At 29.6% G+C, this 19,495-nt stretch overlaps 2 protein-coding genes across 2 annotated transcripts; both read left to right on the plus strand.

Moving 5' to 3' along the window:
* Nucleotides 1–4,137: 4,137 nt before the first annotated feature.
* LOC105780347 (thioredoxin X, chloroplastic) lies at nucleotides 4,138–5,162 on the plus strand. Its single transcript, XM_012604624.2, has 2 exons — nucleotides 4,138–4,553; nucleotides 4,697–5,162. The coding sequence occupies exons 1-2, from the start codon at nucleotides 4,209–4,211 to the stop codon at nucleotides 4,901–4,903; spliced, it is 552 nt and encodes a 183-aa protein (XP_012460078.1). The 5' UTR covers nucleotides 4,138–4,208; the 3' UTR covers nucleotides 4,904–5,162.
* Nucleotides 5,163–13,828: 8,666 nt separating this feature from the next.
* On the plus strand, nucleotides 13,829–19,489 carry LOC105780346 (serine carboxypeptidase-like 34). Its single transcript, XM_012604622.2, has 10 exons — nucleotides 13,829–14,315; nucleotides 16,069–16,176; nucleotides 16,511–16,606; nucleotides 16,852–16,944; nucleotides 17,384–17,472; nucleotides 17,710–18,003; nucleotides 18,082–18,218; nucleotides 18,329–18,421; nucleotides 18,499–18,607; nucleotides 19,186–19,489. The coding sequence occupies exons 1-10, from the start codon at nucleotides 14,033–14,035 to the stop codon at nucleotides 19,333–19,335; spliced, it is 1,452 nt and encodes a 483-aa protein (XP_012460076.1). The 5' UTR covers nucleotides 13,829–14,032; the 3' UTR covers nucleotides 19,336–19,489.
* Nucleotides 19,490–19,495: the final 6 nt, after the last annotated feature.

Below are 19,495 nucleotides of genomic sequence, written 5' to 3' on the forward strand. Positions count from 1 at the left end.
TTTGGAAAGGAGGTGAAATTGAATAAACATTTTTTATGAACGTGATAGAGATATGTATTGAGATGTGGAAATGGAAAATTGAGATAGGGATTAAATTGAATAAAGTGAAAAAATATAGGGGTTAAAGTGCAATTTTCTTATATTTATAGAGGACCTAAATGTAATTGTTTTCATTTTTAATCGATATTTGGTGGGGTTAAAATTTCTATGCAATGAGGTGTAAAGGAGAGAGAATTTATGAAAATTAAGGTTGAAAAGTGTTGAAATTTAATTGGATACAAAGGCGAATGCAGGGGGGTTGGCAGGGGCCCCGGGCCCCCTAAAATGGAAAATTGTCCCCCTTAAAATTATGAAATTTTAATTTAATCCTTTAAAAATTATAAAGATATAGACTATTAAAAATTAAAATTTCATTTTGGCCCTCCTAAAAAAATTTTCTAACTTCGCCCCTGATTAGGTGATGGAATAAATGGACTAAATTTTTAAAAAATAAAGTGTAGAATTTTCTACACAATTGGAAGGCTGAACAGTAGCAGCTTAGGGCAGCAAAAAATAAAAGGGAAAGAAAAGAAAGAAATAGAGGGAGTAAAAGAAAGAAAAGGAAAACGAAAGGAAAAGCTCTCATGCATTTTTCTTGAGTTCTTCCTTAAAATAATAGCTTAATTTCACCTCCTGGTGTGCTATGGAAATATTTCAATCATGGAAACAACTTAGAAGACGATGAAAGCTTGGGAGAGTGAGGAAAAATGTTAATTTCAAGTGAAGAAATAGGCAAGTACTTAATTGAATTCAAGTTAGTTTATTTTAATTTGAATATTTAAGTATTTAAATTTTAATATGAAATAATTAAATAAGATATGATTAAGATTATTGAATATGTATATTAAATTCTGTAGTAAATATGTAATTAAAGGTACGTTAGTAATGTAAGAAATGATAAAGTGATAATTTAGTAATTAGTGAATTTTATGAAACTAAGGATTAAATTATAAGGAGCGAAAAGTTATTTATTTGTCATTGATTGATAAGTGAATAGATGTAGAATAATGAAATTACTATAGAAAGGATTAAATTGTAAAGATTTTAAAATTTTATATGTGAAATAAATATTGTGATTAAAGATTTAAATGAAGTGAATAGCGATATTAAAGTGTTATAAAAGTAAATATTGAATCTTCATGAATTTAGGGACTAAATTGTAAAATATTCAAAAACTACTAAGTGGGCTAAAATAGTGAAATAAAATATTTAAGTGAAGTATTATAAGAAAATAAAATGATTAATGATAGTGAATTGAAATCTAAAATTCTAAGCGTTGTGAATATACGTTATGTTTGTATTTTAATGAATTATGAATATGTGAAATAAAATTATATTGATTGTTTTTATGTGATTCAAAGTGAATAAGTAGTATGATATAAAGTGATATATGTGTCATATATCAAACATGTTATATGGAAGTGATATGTGAATAAATGTCTTAGTGAATTCAGAGAAAATATGATAGATGATGATGAAATGATTTTGGAGCTGAGATGGGTTGAGGGTTTGGATGGGAACCGGGTTGGTGATATAGGGGTTCGGAGGGGATTAGGAGAGAAGTATTAGGTTATGTGATTTATTTACTGGAGTTCTCGTTATAGGCCGGGAGTTCATGTTTGGCCTAAATATTTGCAATGTATAGAAATTATTGAACTCCTCTGAGATTCATTAAGAACTGCAGAAGTGATTGTGAAAGTAGAAATGTTATAGTGATAAATGTGTTTCAGTAATACATATGAATTAAGTGTTTATGTTATGTTTGTGATATGAGAAAAAGATTTTGATATGTGTATGTGAAAGTTGATTAGTGGCTATATGTGTTAAAGTAAAAAACTATAAGTTATAATGTTAATTTAAATGATTTTATATTTTCGAAATTAACTAAAAGTTTACGTATATCAATGAAAGAAATTGTATGAATAAATATTATTAAAATTAATTAAATTAAATTATATATAAGGTAATATTGAATTCAATTGAGTACTTACTAAGCTATTTATGTAGCTTAACACGTTTGTTTTAAACGCATAGGTGATAGATAAGTTTTGAGAAGAATCGAGGATTACTACTTCAATTCGAATCACATCACTCCTCAAAGAATATTTTGTGCTATAGTTACCTCGGTTATAATGAAACAAGAATATGTTTAAGTGGTGAGTTTAATGTTTAAATGTAACATTTTTTACTCGAAACGAGTGGGAGTGTTACAAAATCGATCCCAACTCCACTTCTTTATCTGAAACAACTTTACCAACTAAAGTTATTTCATTGATTCATTTACCCGCCCAAGTCTGAGTCTACCAAATCTTCCTTTGTATTTCTTACTTTGATCCCTTTGATCTTCATTGAAAATGTTGTTGTCACAGGCCATGAAAAAAATAGGACAAACTCTTGATCTTCTTTAAGTGTAAGAAAATTCTTTCTAAAAAATAGGAAGACATCCACCAGAATGTGGCAAAAAGGTTTTGTTGCAGAGTTTTTGTATTTTCCTACGCTGTATTTTTTTTAATACATTAAATTTTAGTTGCTGATTTGGTAAGTATACATATTCACAATTTGATCAATATATTTTAAATATATTTCACGTTTGATCTTAATCTGCATTGAGCGCTTAAATTGATGAGATAGATTAAAGAAAGAACTTGATTGATGTGATATTAATATATTGAGGACTCAATTAGAATATTTTAAGTTTTGAAAATTATTTTAGAATATGAATGATAATTTTAGAATGTTGGATACAATTAAGTCAAATTCTTACAATGTTATGATATGTTATACATATGTAGGCTTTACTTATGCTATTTATAAGATCTTTAAGTTGGTGTCACGAGTTAATCAAATACCAACTCAATTGCAAAAAAATTAAAAATCGAAATCTTTAAAAATAATTTTTTATAAGAATATTTATGCCTTTAAAAAATTTTATAATTAAAAAAAAAGATAAAATAATTTAAACAACTTTAAAAGAAATCTCAAAATGGATGAGTAGTAAAAAGTGAGTGACTTAAGATGCTTCTAGTGTGGGTTTAATTTGTGTTATGTGAGAAAGGTTTTAGCTGCCTTGGAGGCTTCTTTTCTTGCTCAACATGGTCATTCTTGAAATGATATTCATGTCTTCCCTAAACGTTTTTAATTTGCATTTAAGTTTATGTGTCTTTAACTGAAAAAAAAATTGTATTTAGTCTTTTTATTAAAAAATGGATAAATTAATCATTGTACATTAAATGAGTGAGCAAAATAACCTCTCCATTAAAATTTGGTGTTTATATATAAGGTATAATACCAAGTTTAGCTCTCAACCTTTATACATTTATTCAATTTGACCCTACTCTTTTATTGGAAGTAAATTAAATTTTTTAAAACTAATAAGGCTAAAGGGTCAGAAAGACCATAGTAACAATTAAAAAATTAATTAAACCCTTTTTAAAAAGTTATAAAAATTATAAAACTTTTATTAAAAGATAACAATATCAACCCAATAAAAAAAATAGAGCATAATTTTTTAAAAAAAATCTTATAACAATGGGCCAATATTTTTATTTTTTAATGAAACTTTATAAATTTAAAATTTTTATAAATTTTGTTTATAATTTTATGATTTTTAAATAATTTTAAAATTTAAAAGGCTTACTTGATTTCTTTTTAAATTTGTTACTAAGGTATTTTGATATATCCTTTAGCCTTATTAGTTTAAAAAATCTAATTTACTTTCAATAAAAGAGTAGAAGTCAAATTGGATAAATGTGTAAAGGTTGAGAGTTAACTTTGTTATTATAACTTATATATAAACAACAAATTTTAAAGGAAGGGCTAAAAGGATTTTTTCAGTAAATTTTAAAAAAAATTAATTTTCCTATCCATTATGGAGTGATTTGACGAAAAACACCAGCTCAAAGGCTGAAAAATAGAAAAATTAAATAAAGGGCTAAAAGGATTTTTTCTGTAAAGTTTGAGGGCTAAATTGTTGATTATGTCAAACTACAAGGTTGTGCCGTTGTGGTTCCAGTCAAGCTGGAAATAGATCATACAACCTCTAATTTCTCCATCACATAAAAAACTATTTATAAAAAAAATAAAATTCTTTTTTTAAAATAAAAGAAAATATTGTGATCTCTCAATTTTATCCTTCCTCAATCCACACTCTTAATCACCAGCCGTAAAAAATGGACACACTTCTCTCAAGTTCATCGTCTATGGTGGTCCGGTCACCCCTCCCTCCGGTTCGCACAATCGCTTCCCCATCCAAGGTCTATTCCGCCGCCGCAAGATTCTCTTCCACTCCTTCGGTCAACGGTTTCCGACGGAACCATCTCCAGCTCCCACGGCCATTCACTTCCTCATCGGTTCCTAAATTCTCGGTACGGTGCGGTGCTGGCGTTAGGGAAATTAAAGAGAGCGAGTTTCAAAGTACGGTGTTGGAATCCAACCGTCCGGTTCTCGTCGAGTTCGTCGCCACTTGGTGTGGACCTTGCCGATTAATCTCTCCCGCCATGGAATCCATCGCTCAGGTAGTTTTCTTTTTTCTTTTTTCATCTAATTACTTATTTGTTCCTTTAATTAAGAGCTCGAACTTGTTTAATGAGTGATTATCAACGAATTGATTATCCATTTCTAGTAGCTTATAGCTTCTTCTTTTTTGGTTCAAATTTAGGAATACGGAGATAAATTAGAAGTTGTGAAAATAGATCATGATGCGAATCCACAACTGATTGAGGAATACAAAGTTTACGGATTGCCGACCTTGATCTTGTTCAAAGATGGGCAAGAAGTGGCAGAAAGTAGGAGAGAAGGTGCGATTACAAAGGCCAAGCTTAAAGAGTATGTTGATTCTCTCTTGGAGACAATTTCTGTTGCCTAGCATTCTCTTTTCTGCCCTACTTGGGATTGCGTATTTAATTTTTCTTGTATAATCTTTGAGCTATAAAGTACCTGAAATTAATTTCTTGGAGTATAAATGAGTAAATTGAATGCTATGTTGCTCCATTTTTTTTTAATCTTTTCCGAAAATAGAAATACTGATATTAGATTCCGCGCTTGTATTCTTTGTTTTTCTGTTCTTAATAAAACTCTCATGTAGTTGGCAACTTATATATATAGCTTCCAAGGTTAACATGGTATTCACAGTACGATCCTTATGAACCCTTTCCCTCTTCTGTTTAAATGTAATGTATTGAAAAAAAAAAAAAAAAACCCCTCATGTTTGAAACATGTTCTATTAGTGTAGATATGATCATAGAAATTTCCGTGAAAATCAAAAAGAAGTTATTTACCTCTATTCATAATTTGACTAAATTCTATGTTATGGGGACTTCTTATTTTTCTTATAATATTTGTGCCGTGCACCTGTATTTGATGCTTATTCAATCATTGATACATTGATCTTCAGGTATCAGTAACATAGGATGGTCTTGTCCACTTGAATAGATTTATTTTTCAGTTAATAATGTTTTTGCTCATGGTACTGTTTACCATACATTATCACTGAATCATAATTGATTCAAAGTTACTTCTATTTTACTAATACATCTTAGAAAAAATAATGATGGGTGATAATTTATTCTATATGGAACTATAGAAGGAAAGTATATAATCTATATGTAATTTTGATTAATGGCCAGCAATAAGGGTTTGGTAAGAATTTTTTTTTCATTTGACGTGTTAATAATTTAGGTTATATAGCTTTTGAGCTTGCTCATATATTTGTATTGTGTATTTGCTTATCTTCTGTCTGTGTCGTGTTTTATTTGCCTTTTAAGTGTTGTGTTCATGTGGTGCTTTAGTAGGCCTATAAAATATGATGACATTAATGCTATTGAAGTGCTGTAAGACCTGTATCTTTTGGTTGGAAGTTGTTCTTCCATGGGTGGTCCATAGAAAACCCAAACCGCTACACGGATTATGCATCGAATTCTCTGAATGGAGATTTGATTTAAAAAAAAGTGGATGCGCTTAATGGAGTGAGGCAGTTGTGAATTGTGATAAATGTTTGCTTCACTTTGCTTCGTCTGACTTCTAAATTACTACTTTACCCTTCATGACATTCTATGTAATTTGTTATATTCTTTTATATATACATTAAATATATAAATCATAGGTACATATATGAGTATTTATACACTATATATTATACGTATACTAGAAAACTATATATATTGAAATTATGTTCATTAGTTAGTTAATAATATATGATTTTTTATAATATGAAATTGAAAAATTATTAATACAAGAAGTGAGATGCAGTGGTTCTGGATATTACCAACATATCCGGATGTGGATGTTTATGACATCTATGCAAACTTGGGGCAGAAGTAAATGAGACAAACCCCGTCATCACTCCACTCCAATTGCAATCCCTAGTTATCTATTGTCTTGGGCAGCTTCACTGGCATTGCTAATGGCTATTTGGGAACCAATGTTCAAAGCTCCTTTAATCATTGCAAGTGTATAGCGGAAGAGCAAGAAAGTCTTGCCTGATTAGCAAAACCAATACCAAGAAAAAGGCCAATGATTGCAAAGTTGGTGGTCGAAGGTAATTACAGGTGATTTTCATCTGCTCTGTCGTTTGCATGTGTAGGGCTTCCCTAGCTAATCTAGCATTTGCTAGTAGTTTCTCTCTCAATCGACTTGGGGATTCTCACACTTGTGCAAGCTTCATCAGCTTGGCTTAGTCACGAGTATCACATGGCTCCGGCAGCAGTGAATTCTTTAATTTGAAGATCGGAGTTATAATGAGAAATGAGCTGGGATCTTAAGGTAATCCATAGTTTGCCTTGTTTCTTCTTGGATTTTTCATGAGATGAGTTTTGTTATCATGGAAATTTTGTGGTCTTGGACAACCAACAGTTGTTCGAGCCTTAAAGGAGCTCAATTGGCTATGGACCAACTGTTATTTTCGTAGAACAGAAGAGGAAAAGACTAGAAGTGCTTAAGAACAGATTTAAGGTTCATCAATGGGTTCTATGGTGAAAACAGGATGTGAATTTCAAGGTCATCAGTTCTTCGAAGAGCTATACTGATTCAAAGATCAACTGGGGTAGTAAAAGATGGAGATTCTTAGTCATTCATGGTAGCTTATTATAACAAGATGACAAGGGAAAAAAAGTATGGAGTAAGATCTCAAAAGCTCAGGTGGACTCTGACCAACCCTGGATCTGTATAATGGGATTTCAACATTGCTAGATCCTCAGAAAAAAAAATGTCCAAAGGGAGGGAAATTAATGCAAGACCAGTTCAACAAGTAGATTGATCGGTGCCAATCCTTTATGGATATTATAGGGGTGGTTTTACGTGGCCAAATCTAAGGGTAGAAATCGAAAAGATACAAGAAAAATCAGACAGAGCCTTTATTAATGTACAATGAAGTTGACTATGGCCAGATCATAGTCCAATAGTTGTAGCACTTCACAAACGAACCCGAAGAAGGAAGAAATTATTCAGTTTCAAAGCTAAGTGGCTATTAGAAGAGGAAAGTGAGCTTATAGCTTTGAGAGCATGGAACCAACATACATTTGGAATGAGAATGGACAAATTCCAATGGAAATTAAAGAATGCTAAGCCATGTTTTAAAGAATAAAGTAATAAGTTTGGACATCCGAGGATGAAAATTAAGGTGAAAATCTCCTTAAACAGAGATCAAGAATCAAGTGGATTCAACAAGGTGAGACAAACATAGTTTTTGATAACACTATTATCAACCATTAAAGATGGAACAAAATCCACAAAATAAAGAACTATGAAGGGAAATGGATATCAGATGAAGGACATGTAGTAAGAAAGATTACCAAAAGTTATTCCTTGCGAGTGGCAGGCTACATAACGAGATGGATTCAACTCATCTCATTCTCATTATAAGGTAGAAATGCCCCCAAATATATCTCAAAATTCAGACCCATTAGTTGTTATAACTTTGCGTACAAGATCATGGCAAAATAATGACATCTAAAATGAGACTACTAAAGGAATCTGTTTCACCAACTTAAGTTGCATGCATTCCAAGGAGACGAATTCAAGATAACATGATGCCCCCAAGACGGAATGAAATCGCTCGAGGTTCATCCCCTAACGATAGCATATTTTGTAAGAAGAATGAGGAGCAAAACTCCAAAGTAAGTTAAGCATATGTTAGCTTCACGATCACAAAGAACTATTCCCATGGTGTCACGTCCAATAAAGTATAACCCGTGTGGATAGACCCACAATCTGAAGGGCTTCCCAGTTGATACACCAACTCAAACTCAATGATTTGTCCTTCAAGTGTTGGTACTTCTCTTCATGGGGTGGATGATCGAATGTGAGATATCGGTGTCGAGTGGTTGCGGTCTAAGAGGAGGAAGATGAAGTTCCAATAACCTTTTGTTTTTTGGACTGAGCGGGTACCTTATCATGAAGACTTTTTTTTTATTTATTTCTCAAGGTATCTACTGGAGCGAGCCTACTAACTAATCCTCTGCATTCTATAGGCTCATTAAAGGGGTAGATGCTGGCCACGAGTTTTAAAGCTGCTCCATACCCAGTATGAGGATTGAACTCTTGACTACTAATTAAGGTAGAAAAGACATTTATCATCTCACCTAACTCTTGTGGTTTAGCTCATGAAGACTTTAATCCTACTTTAAAAAAAAGGTGGTGAAACAAAGTCTTCATGATGATGAATCATGGAGTGCATCGTTACTCTAATTTTTCCCATTATCATCAATGGAGAACTACATAAGGCGTTTAGGCCAAGGAGAAGACTTGAGACAATGTCACCTTGTACCCTTTTTCCTCTTTGTTCTTTCACTGATGTTGAAAAAGGCAAAACTATCAAGGAAGCTTAAACGTTCAAAATTAATAAACACTAGTCATCTTTACAAAAGCTATTGCGTAAATTTTTATTATACTTTAAAAATTTTTCAAGAAACTTGGAGTCAAATGATAAAATTTTCAAATTTGAACTTATTCATATCTTCTAATAGAAATGATGCTTGGGTTCTTTTTGAAAATCATTTTAAATGCCAGATATGTTTTCAGTACAACCTAACTTTGGTTAAGCATATGCATTTCGTGTGTTTAATTTCATATACATTAGGATCCTTATGATTCCCTTTCCTTGTAATAATTTTTATATCAATGAAAATTTCTCTTTCGAAAAAAAATCATTGCATAATATTTAAGATGTCTTTGAGACTTTTATGCAAATATTGGCATAGCATCTATGCTATTATTTAAGTGTGTGATTTGGGTTGATGTCACGAGTTAACTCAATATTAACTTAGTCAATAAATTTACTAAAATAATCTTATATATTTTAAATAAGTTATATTATTATGAAGATACTTTTGCCTTTTTTTATTTTTAGAAAAATCAATAAAAAAGTTAGAAATGTTAGGATTTGAACCCATGCTTCCAATATTTATAAAATCTTTTTTTTACCACTTCAACCAAATTTTTATTTTGAAAATTTTAAACATTTCAAGATTATTACACAAACTGTTTCACCCACATTATTTGTATGCATTGACAATGTAAATCGATTAAGTTGATGTCATAAGTCAAGTCAATACTAACTTAAGAAAAATTACAATACTATTATAAGCAATTGGAGTGGATTTAATATTCTTAATTTGATGTATTTACCTACCTAAATTTCCATTTATTCACAATTTAAGCAATTTTCTTATGTTAATTTTGAACATATTACATATGTATTGTTATTATTATTATTTTCAAATCTTATATTTCATTATTTATTATATGTCATTTTAAACGCTTACTTATAGTCTAAATAGAGGTTTCCATACATATGCACGTGTGATATAATTTCTAGTATTAGTAATGCTTATAATCTCTTTCATCAAATGCAAAATGAAAATAAATTGATTGAATCAACCTAAATACAAACAATGGCATCTCTCTCTCTCTTTTTTTCTTTTTATAATGTGTTAAAAAATCATTCAATAATTGAATCTGAATGTAATTATTTGTAATTATACATATATATATATATATAGCATGTTTGAATAATTATTGTAATTATGGGTCTAAAAATTAAAACCCTTAATCATATTTTATTTTTCTCAATTATTTATATAATGTCAAAATACATCCTAACATTTTATTGCACTAAATAAAATACATGAAACATTATTATAAAATTGCATATAAAATAAAAACAAGAACCCAATGAGTACTACCAAGCCTAGCCCAAACAACAAAATGGCAAATTGAAGAAATAAATATGAGATTTTTAAGGTTTTTAATTTGGTCACATGCATTTTTTTCTAAAAATAATATTAAATTTGGCTTATTTGGATTAAGAAACCAATCATCTTCCTTTTTGTCTATTATATTGTCTGGTTCCTTTGTTCTTTATATAAATTTAATGTTATTTTAAATATAAATTATTCCAATTTTCTATTCGAATATATATGTTCTTATTGTACGAATTTATGGTTGTATTGTCATTAATTAATTAGATTTTGATGTTACATTTATTTATTTATATTAACAATGGAACTCGTCAATGTTTAACTTTAGTTTATTTTAATTATTGTAAATTCTCAATACAAACTACTCATTGCCTACATGATTTTAATTATTTTTGACCATTTTTTCTATTCCACAAATAATTTTAAAAATTCACGTGCCTTTTTTTTTAAATATATATTTTAATATTTTATTGAAGGAAATTTGTTTAGTATACTATCAATGGAGTTTGTAGATTACACAAATAAAGTCAAGGGGTTGACAAGTGTCTTATAGAGGTACAGTAAAATATTGAAAAAAGAGGAGAAAATACTCGGTACACTGCTAGTGTAGTTTTTAAACTTCACAAGTGAAGTTAAGGGGTTGTCAAGTATCCTATAGGAGTATAGTCAATTTTTTAAAACTATTAGTGAAATGATAAAAAAAAGTACACTACCAAATTATCAACTATTGACCCAGAAAAGAGACGCATCAAAATTTTAAATTTGCTTATGGAATAAAAAAAATACATGTCTCTCTTTTTTAGTAGTTATTTTTTTAATATTTTACTATGACCTTATAGGACACATGTCACCCCGCCTTTACTTGTAGAGTCTAAACATTTCATTGGCAATCTATCAAATATTTTCCCTTATTAAATATAAATTATTGAGTAATTATAATTTTGAGGCAATAAATTAATGTGTAAGAGTTTGTAGAAAAGCATAGGCTCAAATTCTAGCAGCTTTTAAGGATGAAATTGCATAAAACTTTTTTGTTTTGTATTATTACTGGTAATTTTACACCCGATTTCGCTCAGGATTTCAACCATTAATTATAAATAAATTTACCTTATAATTATATTAAAGTTATTATATTTTAATATCTATGCTAATAAATCCATAAGTATATTTTAATAAAAAAGGAGACTTTTAAAAATAAAAAATTTATATAATTTTCCAACCCTCTAAATATTTCTAATCAATTCCTAAAATAAATAATGTTAATGGGAATAAAATCTAAAGTGATACAGACCCAAAAATCTAATTAAAATACAATCTAAGATAAAATCTACCCAAGTAACCCAACATGAAAATATAATTAAAATATAGTTTAAAAATAAAATCTACAAAATACTCCAATTATATATAATAATTATTTTAGGAATATAATAATTACAAAAAAATTGAATTATATTAAATAATGTTATTTCTTTTGTCCTTTATATAATATTAAGGTAGGGATGGACGTCACACGATTTGAACTGTATCAAATGAGCATCATCAAAATTTTAATCACCACTTTATATAAGTCAAGATATATTATTTAAATATTTTTACATATTATTAATTTATGCAAATAATTTAAATCTTTCACTTAATAATTATGATAACTATATAACATGAGGTAATTTGAGATTGATAAAATAATATATGATAGCATTAAATTACAACACAAATAAAATAATTAAGGCATAATATATTTTTCTAAACTTAAATTTAAAAGCGTATCATTAGAAATTATGAATACAAATAATCCAAATATAAATTTTTTATTCTACATATTAGTTTTATGGTCTATATTTGGAGTTTGTGATTGTCTCTCTCAATAATGTCGTCTTCAAAATTTGAACGTGCATTCTCTTATCAAAAATGTAATGTGTCTTGCCATTGAACTTAACACTTTTTGCTATAATTGAAACATGATAACAAACCATGCTCAAAATTAGGGGTTGGATTGCATTTTATCCTTTTACTCAAAAAATGGGCAAATTAGCCCTATATGTTAAAAGTAGAAAGGGAAGGGCCTTGGAAGGCAATTAATCAAAAAGTTGAAAGTAAAAGGAAAAGAGTTGAAATGGCATAATAGAGTTGAAAGTAAAAGAAATAGAGAATTTATTAAATGCGAAGGGTAAAGAAATAGGTATTTATACACATTTTTAGTGTTAAAATTTAGCTATATATTTTTTTAAATATTATCACTAAATAATCCTAAATTTAAAAATTAAATTTAAACTAATTACAGAGTTGTAACAATATAAAAAATCCTTCAATCTTTATCCAGCCACTTTTTGAATCTTCAATCTTTCAATCAAGCCCTCCTCTTTGCTTTTTGTTCCAATTTAGCCCCTATTTATAAGAGTTTGAATTCAACACCAACTTTATTCCAGATAAGAAAAACTCAAATTTAATAGCATTTATCCCATAATTAGCCAAAATAAATAAATTAAAAATACGAATTTATCTTGCTATTAGTCTATTAAAAATTTAATCCATTTCTACGGTTAAAAACTAGTCCATGTACATCACCGTAAGGTATACATGACATGTCACATGTCATTGTATGCTTATTTTGTCAGCCATGTCAGTTTTTAATAGGACAAATGAATCAAATTTTAACAAAAAAAAAGGCTAATTTGCTTTTTTATCTAATGTATAAGGACTAATTTACTTATTTTTTGATAAGAGAGATATAACATGCAATCCGACTTTTAATACAAGAGCCTCCACAGTTTTACCATAAGTTTTCTTAATTAACATCTTCTTTAATTTAAAATTATTGAAATACCAAAACTGTAAACACCATTTACATTTTAGGATTAATGTAAAATTAAAATTTTGATATGTTTGTATACGATCAGATTTGTGTAATTTATGTCGATTTTGATATATTTAGTTTCTTAAAATAATTTTTACATGTCTCTAGTACTTATAGGTGTAGTCAATGTTCTTCATTGGTTAAATGGTATAATTTCGTTTCTAGTCCTTTTTAAAATTTAAGCCATTTGAATACAAACATTTTAATTTTAGTCTTTAATTTTTTTTAAATTTTATATCGACCCAAACAAAAATTTCCTCACTTTACTCTTTGAATACTTATGTTAAAATGTATATAGTAATAAAAAAAATTAAAAAAAATGAAAAACTAAACTAACATAATAGTAGTGGGAAAATAAAAAGAACTTCCCAATTCCATACTAACATAAGTATGGCAAAATTATATAGTGGGAGAACATTTGCATATTGCACTTTGAAGGGGAGGATTTGGATTTGAATTTTGGAGATGATATTGTTGAGAGAAATCACCTTGAACCCCGAACATGGATCGTAAAACGGATATGAAGAATATAAAAAAATATATATAAGATTCAACATGTGTATATTTTATTACCAAATTAGTTTAGCTTCTAATCAAAGGTTAAATTTTATAAAATTGCAAAAAAGCTGTCAAATATTTCCATTCAAAGCAATTGACCCAAAACCGGCCCTCTCTTTCCCAATATCTCATTCCATATACTCCCAAAATTCCCGTCCAAGCAATTATATAATTCAGTCCCTGAATTAAAAATAATAATTAAGTATGACTTCTTTTTTCATTTTAAAAAAAAAAGCCCTCAACTAATTACAGATGATTCTTATCTGTCGTTGATTATCTGATGAATATCTTTTTCTCCATATATATTATATACACATATCTTAACACCACACAGTTGAGATAAATTTATATACAGAGAAGAAGAAGAAGAAGGGGAGTGGGATCTCTAATGGCTTCCAATGCAGCAGTTTGGTTGGGTTTTTTTGTTTTGGTTTTGCTTAGTGTGAACAGTGAAGGGTCGAGGCACGGCGGTGAACTGAGCCATAGTGATGTTTTACGGCAGCAAGAAGCGGACAGGGTGGTGGAGCTTCCAGGACAACCGGCGGTGGAGTTCAAGCAATATGCAGGGTACGTGACGGTGAACGAGAGTCATGGTCGAGCCCTGTTTTATTGGTTCTTTGAAGCCACCAGCAAACCTGAGAAAAAGCCCCTCTTACTATGGCTCAATGGAGGTAAACAAATTTTCTTTTCTTTTTTTCAATTCGATTAATTCAATTTTAACTAATATGAAATTATGGGTTAATAGATTTAAAGAGTAACTCAAAAAGATTCCGTGTGGAAATTTTTTATTTTATCTTTGTATTTATTCACCAAGTCATTTTCATGCCTTTTGCACCATTGCCATATATATTCATATTGGGTTGAATTGTCATCTTCAACCTTTTTTTCCTACTCTTTTGTCACTTGTTTTGTTTGGATGAAAGTTGGTTTTTCCCTTTACACATTCTCCATATATATTCCTTTCAAATTGGTACCCAAAATGTTAAAATTTTAGAATTTTTAACCCCATATATGGATACATAAATTCAACATTGTCTAATTAACATGCTTATTTACTTATTAATTTGTAATAATCATTACTATCGTATTTTCTATGTCGTTATAATAGTACGGTGCCAATTAAATTAAAATTCAATTGACCCAAAAATTCAAAAAGATTTATATTTTATATTCAATTTTAATTAAAATTTTTATTCAAATTTTAGTCTAGGTCACCCTTGGACACAAGAGCGACAAGAAGAGTAGACATTCTTCCCAAAAATAATAATTTAATTTAAGGATTTTAGTCTCTAAATTAAATACAAAATTTTCAATTTTAATCCTCCTAATATTTAATAATTCAATTTTTTTGGGTAATTCAACATCATCATGAAGAGGCACGACATATATAATTTGCAATGAGAAAAAAAATCTTACCTCATAAATCGATAGATCGAGTTAAACTTAAAATTTTATATTTGTCCAAGTCTAATCTATAGCCGAAATAGAGGTCTATTTTATCTAAATTCGTTCATATTTGTAAAGAGACTAACCCAAGTTTATTTTAAGCTCATCCTTATTATTTTAAAAAAATTATACTATTTTTATTTAATATTAATAATTTTATATATTTTTATTTACTGAAACTTTTTATATAGTCATATTAACACCATTTTAACGTTTAAATTAAAGTAGTATTATATATTTAGTATAAGTTTTTTATGTGTTATAAATTACATGATATCTAAAAATAACATAATATAAAGTATTGCAAACTTAAAAGCGGGTTTAATTTTTATGTCCAAGCTCATTTTTTGGACCAAATAGTTTTACCCAAAACCTCTCAAGTTTCGAGCAGACCTTCGGATCGTATCTGTTTTTTTTTTATACAATGCTTAGAACTACCCATAACTCTTTCTCAATCCATAAAATAGGAGTATAATGCGTTTCAGTGCGCTTGCACATAGTTCCTCTTATGTTGACAACAATGCCTATACTAGTCGAACTAAAACTCAATCGACATTCTAATTTATTTCTTTTACTTTCAATTTTTAACCAATATATATATAAAGATGCATGCATAGTTGGCCAAGTTAAAAAAAATCCAATATAATAATAATAATAATAATAATAAGAATATGTAGGTATAACACCCTTTAATCTATTTTCACAAGCTGTCAAACCAAATCATCATGGATTTCTTGAATATGATTAGTCTGATTCAACTACCTTATTATAACTATGTTGACTTCTACCATCTTTTTAACTACCATTCATGCTCTTTTTTTCGTCTTTTAGCCCCCTCACTCTTTATTTTCTTTTCCCTTTTTTATTTCCATTTATGGGTTGTTTCCTTTTTATTATTATTAATTTAATTTGTATTTTTTAAATGGTGAATATCGGTTACTTCTTGTCGAAATCTTATTAAAATAATTAAAATTGTAGGTCCTGGATGTTCATCCATTGGATATGGAGAAGCAGAGGAGTTGGGACCTTTCTTCACTCAGAAAGATGAACAAACCCTAAAGCTTAATCCACATAGGTGGAATAAAGGTATATAAAAACCAAGCTCGACACTTATTTTCATTTATTATAGAACGGTTAATTTGACAAAGGTCAGATTTCAAGTATAAGCTAATTTCAATTTCAGATCATTTCATATTATAATAGTTTCGAGTTAAGATCATTTGAATTCAAGATTCGAGTATTTTAGATCAGATAATTATGAGTTAAGATCAATTTAAATTTAGGGTAACTTTTAAATTATTTATTCAGGTCAGGGCCAACCGGTCCATTCGAATTTGACTCCAACAAATTTAGATTATTTAATTTTTTTTTATGATTAAATTGAATTGAGTGAATAATTGATAGTTTGTTTGTGAACCAGCTGCCAACTTATTGTTTCTTGAATCTCCGGTTGGTGTTGGGTTTTCTTATACCAACACAAGCAGTGATATCCATCAACTGGGTGATAAAATCACAGGTAAATATAAATTATCATTAAAATTTTTTATTGTAAAAGAAAAAAAATTTAAGGCACTTTGGATGGGCAATATATTTACGTGCGATTAATGTGAAAGTAGTGGTGATAATGAGTTTAAATATTATAATGTAAGTAAAAAAAAAATAAACGCATCGCACTAAAAATAAACGTTGAGATCCTAAAACTCTTTTAAAAAATATAAATTCGTCATCATTAATTCCATGTTATTTTCTTTGGATGCTTAGCTGAGGATTCCTACATATTTCTGGTCAATTGGTTCAAAAGATTCCCACAGTTCAAGTCGCGTGATTTCTACATTGCTGGTGAAAGCTATGCTGGTATATATATATATTACAAACTTCTCCCTTCATTTTTTTCTTAATTTATTTCATATTGAGTAAATTAGTTTTTTTAAACGAAATAATTTAATTCTTTTGAAAGTGAACAATTAATAACACTGTTAATATTTTTCGTCAATTTTACATAAATTTGATTAGTCATAATTGACATATTCTATCAATTTAGTCACGATTTAACAAATTTAGCCCATAATATTTTTGTAAATGTTGAGGCTAAATTTGTTCATTTTTAGAATCAAGACCAAATTAAAAAATATGTAAACATTGAGTTACTTAAAACTAATTTCCTCAATTTCAAATTTGAGAAAGACTTAATAAATTATTTTACCAAAATATTTATATTCAATAAATATCCCTATTAATATTCAAACACATATCTATATTCCGAACTCATAACTTGGATAATGAATTTTTTCAGGGCACTATGTTCCACAACTAGCTGAACTTATCTTTGACAGTAACAAGATTGTTCCCAAGTCGGATTACATTAATTTTAAGGGATTTATGGTATGGAATTTAGTTGTTTTCGATTATTCTATCAGTCACACAAATTTTTAAGGGAAAGATCAATTTGCTCTTTGATACTAATTTGTTTATTGTTTTATTAGAGGGGCAAAAGATAATTTGAATCTTAGTATAGAAACCTCCATGATACTTTTACCGTTTATATAAATTCGAAACTTTAATTCAATTGATTCATCCAATCATTTTGAATTACCGAATTCACTAATGAATTTTTTGTAGATTGGGAACGCGTTGATGGACGACGAAACAGATCAAACCGGAATGGTGGATTATGCATGGGATCATGCAGTGATATCCGATGGAGTTTACAGCAACATCAAAATCAAATGTAATTTCAGCACTCCAAACACAACTAATGGTTGTAATGAAGCCATGCAGGCTTACTTTGATGTCTACAACATCATAGACATGTACAGCTTGTATGCTCCCACTTGTAATAGTAACTCCAGCACCAGTAATAACCGACAACGGCCGATGATTCAAGGCATTGCCCCACAGATATTTTCCAAATTCGTAAGCTCTTTCTCACACCCGAGTTTAAAAAACATAGGTAAAATGTCTCGATTTAAATTTGAATCCGATTTTCTCCAGGACCGATGGCATATGAGACCGGCGGGATACGATCCTTGTTTATCGGACTACACTGAAGTTTATTTAAATAGGCCTGATGTTCAACAAGCACTTCATGCCAACGTAACCAACATCTCCTATCCATGGACTCATTGCAGGTACCATTAATTGAAATCCACAATCATTGAACATTGATGTCTGTTTTGGGACATCATCAATAACCATGTGAAAATACATTAAGTATGAGGCTGTCTTTCTTTGTCTGCAGTGACATTATAAATACCTGGGGTGACGCACCATCTTCTATGCTTCCTACACTTAAAAAGCTCATAGCCGGAGGTATCCGTATTTGGGTTTTCAGGTAACGATACGATTATACAACATAAACACGAAATAACAACAAGAACATGATATAAATGCACGGTTTTGTATTTGCAGTGGAGATACCGATGGAAGAATTCCAGTGACTGCAACTAGATTAACCCTGAACAAGTTAGGGCAAAAAATAATTGAAGATTGGACACCTTGGTACACCAACCACAAACAGGTTATACATGCTTCTCTACTTCATTGTTTCACATGAATATATATATATTGTACCCCTATACCTTGAAATTCTCACTCGTCATCACTCCTAATATCCACTTTTCATAGCCAACCTTTCAGCACAATTCATCGAGAAAATCCATTGAGAAACCTCTTGGAAAACTCCTCGAGCACTAAATTATACAAGGGCTCGCTTTATAACTATCATTTATGATATCAACAGTCATATTTCATCTGAGATGATTGGCAGTATGTCCATTTGTCACCCAAACTACTTTACTTGGGCCTACTATAGCAAGGTAGTTAATTAACCTATAGCATCTCGAGATTCGAGCTATGGGTATAAATCCTTTATTTCCATATGGTAGGGGGATCTCTCTCACTCTTTCTACATCGTCTTTCAAACCTAACCTCTTTAACCTTCCATTTATAGCGATTCTCAACCCTGCCTTAAGCAAAGCAAACCGCCAATCACCGTCATAACCTCCACCTTGCTTCATCCTCACAACAATCATATATATATATATATATATATATATATTTATGATTTTGTCGTAATATTGCATTTTATTTTCACAGGTTGGTGGGTGGACGATTGAATATGAAGGGCTTATGTTTGTAACCATTAGAGGAGCAGGTCATCAAGTGCCAACTTTTAAACCAAGTCAGGCACTTCAACTAGTGAGGCATTTCTTGGCCAGTAAGAAATTGCCACCTGCACCATTTTAGAAATTGTGTTTATTTTTTCTTGTTCTTGCTTTCATTATCACAGGCAAATGAAATCTGAGAAACTTTAGTTTTCATTTGTAAACAAAACCATTAGCTTTCAACATATGTCAATGCATTTGAGTTTAAATTTATTATATACATCAGTGTTTCTATCTATCAA

This window comes from Gossypium raimondii, chromosome 4 (genome assembly GCF_025698545.1).
Source record: "Gossypium raimondii isolate GPD5lz chromosome 4, ASM2569854v1, whole genome shotgun sequence".
NCBI classification, from domain to species: Eukaryota; Viridiplantae; Streptophyta; class Magnoliopsida; order Malvales; family Malvaceae; genus Gossypium; species Gossypium raimondii.

Coding starts and splice junctions, on each gene's coding strand:
- LOC105780347 (XM_012604624.2), top strand. CDS start 4,209: ATGGACACACTTCTCTCAAGTTCATCGTCTATGGTGGTCCGGTCACCC. Junction 4,554..4,696: donor CCATGGAATCCATCGCTCAG/GTAGTTTTCTTT, acceptor GTTCAAATTTAG/GAATACGGAGATAAATTAGA.
- LOC105780346 (XM_012604622.2), top strand. CDS start 14,033: ATGGCTTCCAATGCAGCAGTTTGGTTGGGTTTTTTTGTTTTGGTTTTG. Junction 18,219..18,328: donor TATCCATGGACTCATTGCAG/GTACCATTAATT, acceptor CTTTGTCTGCAG/TGACATTATAAATACCTGGG. Junction 18,608..19,185: donor GGTACACCAACCACAAACAG/GTTATACATGCT, acceptor TTATTTTCACAG/GTTGGTGGGTGGACGATTGA.